Genomic DNA, 1394 nt, shown 5'->3' with positions numbered 1-1394 from the left:
TGCGAATACAAGCCCTATCTCTAGCGCAGTCAGAGTTCAGTACACACTCTGGTCTGCAGCCACGATAAGGATCTCCTTGGTACTCTGGCAAGCATGTACAAACACCATCGTTGCATTGTGCGTTCGCTCCACAAGGCGATGGATTGCACGGATCGTCACCTAACGATTTTGGCGCTGTTGAGGGAAGTGATTGTGTTATCAAGAGATCTAAGGCTGAGTAGGGAGACGTGCGATTCTTACGTGGGGGAGGCATTGGACGGCAACTTGTGAAAGGATCTCCTGTGTAGCCTTCCTCGCAGGTGCATATTGGAGTGTGGTTGATTACGTTGCATCTTGCATTGATGCCACACGACCCGGGACACGGATCTCGACACTTTTCGTTCATGCAGCCTGATTACTAGGACATTCCGAGTTGATCGAGCACTCCGGTCGACAATTGGGAGGAGATCCAATGTAGTTGGCCAAACATGAACAGGATGGAGATCCATTTATATCGCGACATTGCGAATTAGGACCGCACGGAGAAGGAACGCATGGATTCCTCACAACGATTGGGGTATCTTGCACAGGAGCTGTTTAGTGAGAGAAAGGAGCCAAGTAGGGTTGGATTCATGATCGACTGCAAGAGCGAAGAGCAGTTTGAGATCTTACGTGGTATAAGGTAGCATCTAGTGAACGGATCTCCAGTGTATCCGGATTGGCACGAGCAAATGGGGCTATGGTTATTCACATTGCATCGAGCATTGGTTCCACATGTTCCAGGGCATGGGTCAACGCACTTCTGGTTAACGCAGGCCTTATCCAGGGCGCATTCGGAGCTCACAACGCACTCGGGGCGACATCCGGGGGGAGAGCCGATATAAGTAGGCAGACAAGAGCAAACTGCCTGCCCGTTAACCTCTCGGCATTGACTGTTCGGGCCACAAGGACTTGGCTGGCAAGGATTCACGTATACTTTTTCCGCTGTTGAGGAGTAGAGAGTAGTTGGTTGGGATTGGGCAACCGGAACATACAGCAGAAAGCAATGCTTGGGGGAAAGGATTGGCGAAGTCATAATGCGTCTTTGGAAGTCTGATCGTCAAAGAGTCGTGGTAGAAAACAGGAATGATCGCTGAAGATCTAAGCAAGGTCGTGTGAAGCAGGATCAAAAGCTGGCTCAAGCCACAGAAATAAAGTTTCTTACGCTCGTTTTGTTGAATATTACAATATCTGAAAGGATCTCCTTCAAAGCCCGGGAGGCAGGTACACGATGGCAAGTGGTTGACCACCTGACAGACAGCATTTTGTCCACAAGTTCCCGGACACGGATCCTGACATTTGTTTCTAAGGCAAGCTCTGTTCGATGGGCAATCCGAGTTGAGAACACATTCTGGACGACATCCTTCGTAGGGGTT

At 49.8% G+C, this 1394-nt stretch overlaps 1 protein-coding gene across 1 annotated transcript; it reads right to left on the bottom strand.

The window, feature by feature from the left end:
* Positions 1–99: 99 nt before the first annotated feature.
* Positions 100–1391, bottom strand: LOC131214770 (cadherin EGF LAG seven-pass G-type receptor 2-like; the record flags this gene model as incomplete). The annotated part of the gene is given in 5 exon segments (XM_058209102.1): positions 100–174; positions 241–390; positions 393–572; positions 652–954; positions 1184–1391. Coding segments are annotated over 5 exon segments (916 nt in total), but the record flags the coding sequence as incomplete, so codon positions are not given.
* Positions 1392–1394: the final 3 nt, after the last annotated feature.

Source organism: Anopheles bellator, unplaced genomic scaffold (genome assembly GCF_943735745.2).
Source record: "Anopheles bellator unplaced genomic scaffold, idAnoBellAS_SP24_06.2 scaffold02402_ctg1, whole genome shotgun sequence".
Lineage (NCBI taxonomy): Eukaryota > Metazoa > Arthropoda > Insecta > Diptera > Culicidae > Anopheles > Anopheles bellator.
This window is presented reverse-complemented; position numbering and strand designations above follow the sequence as displayed.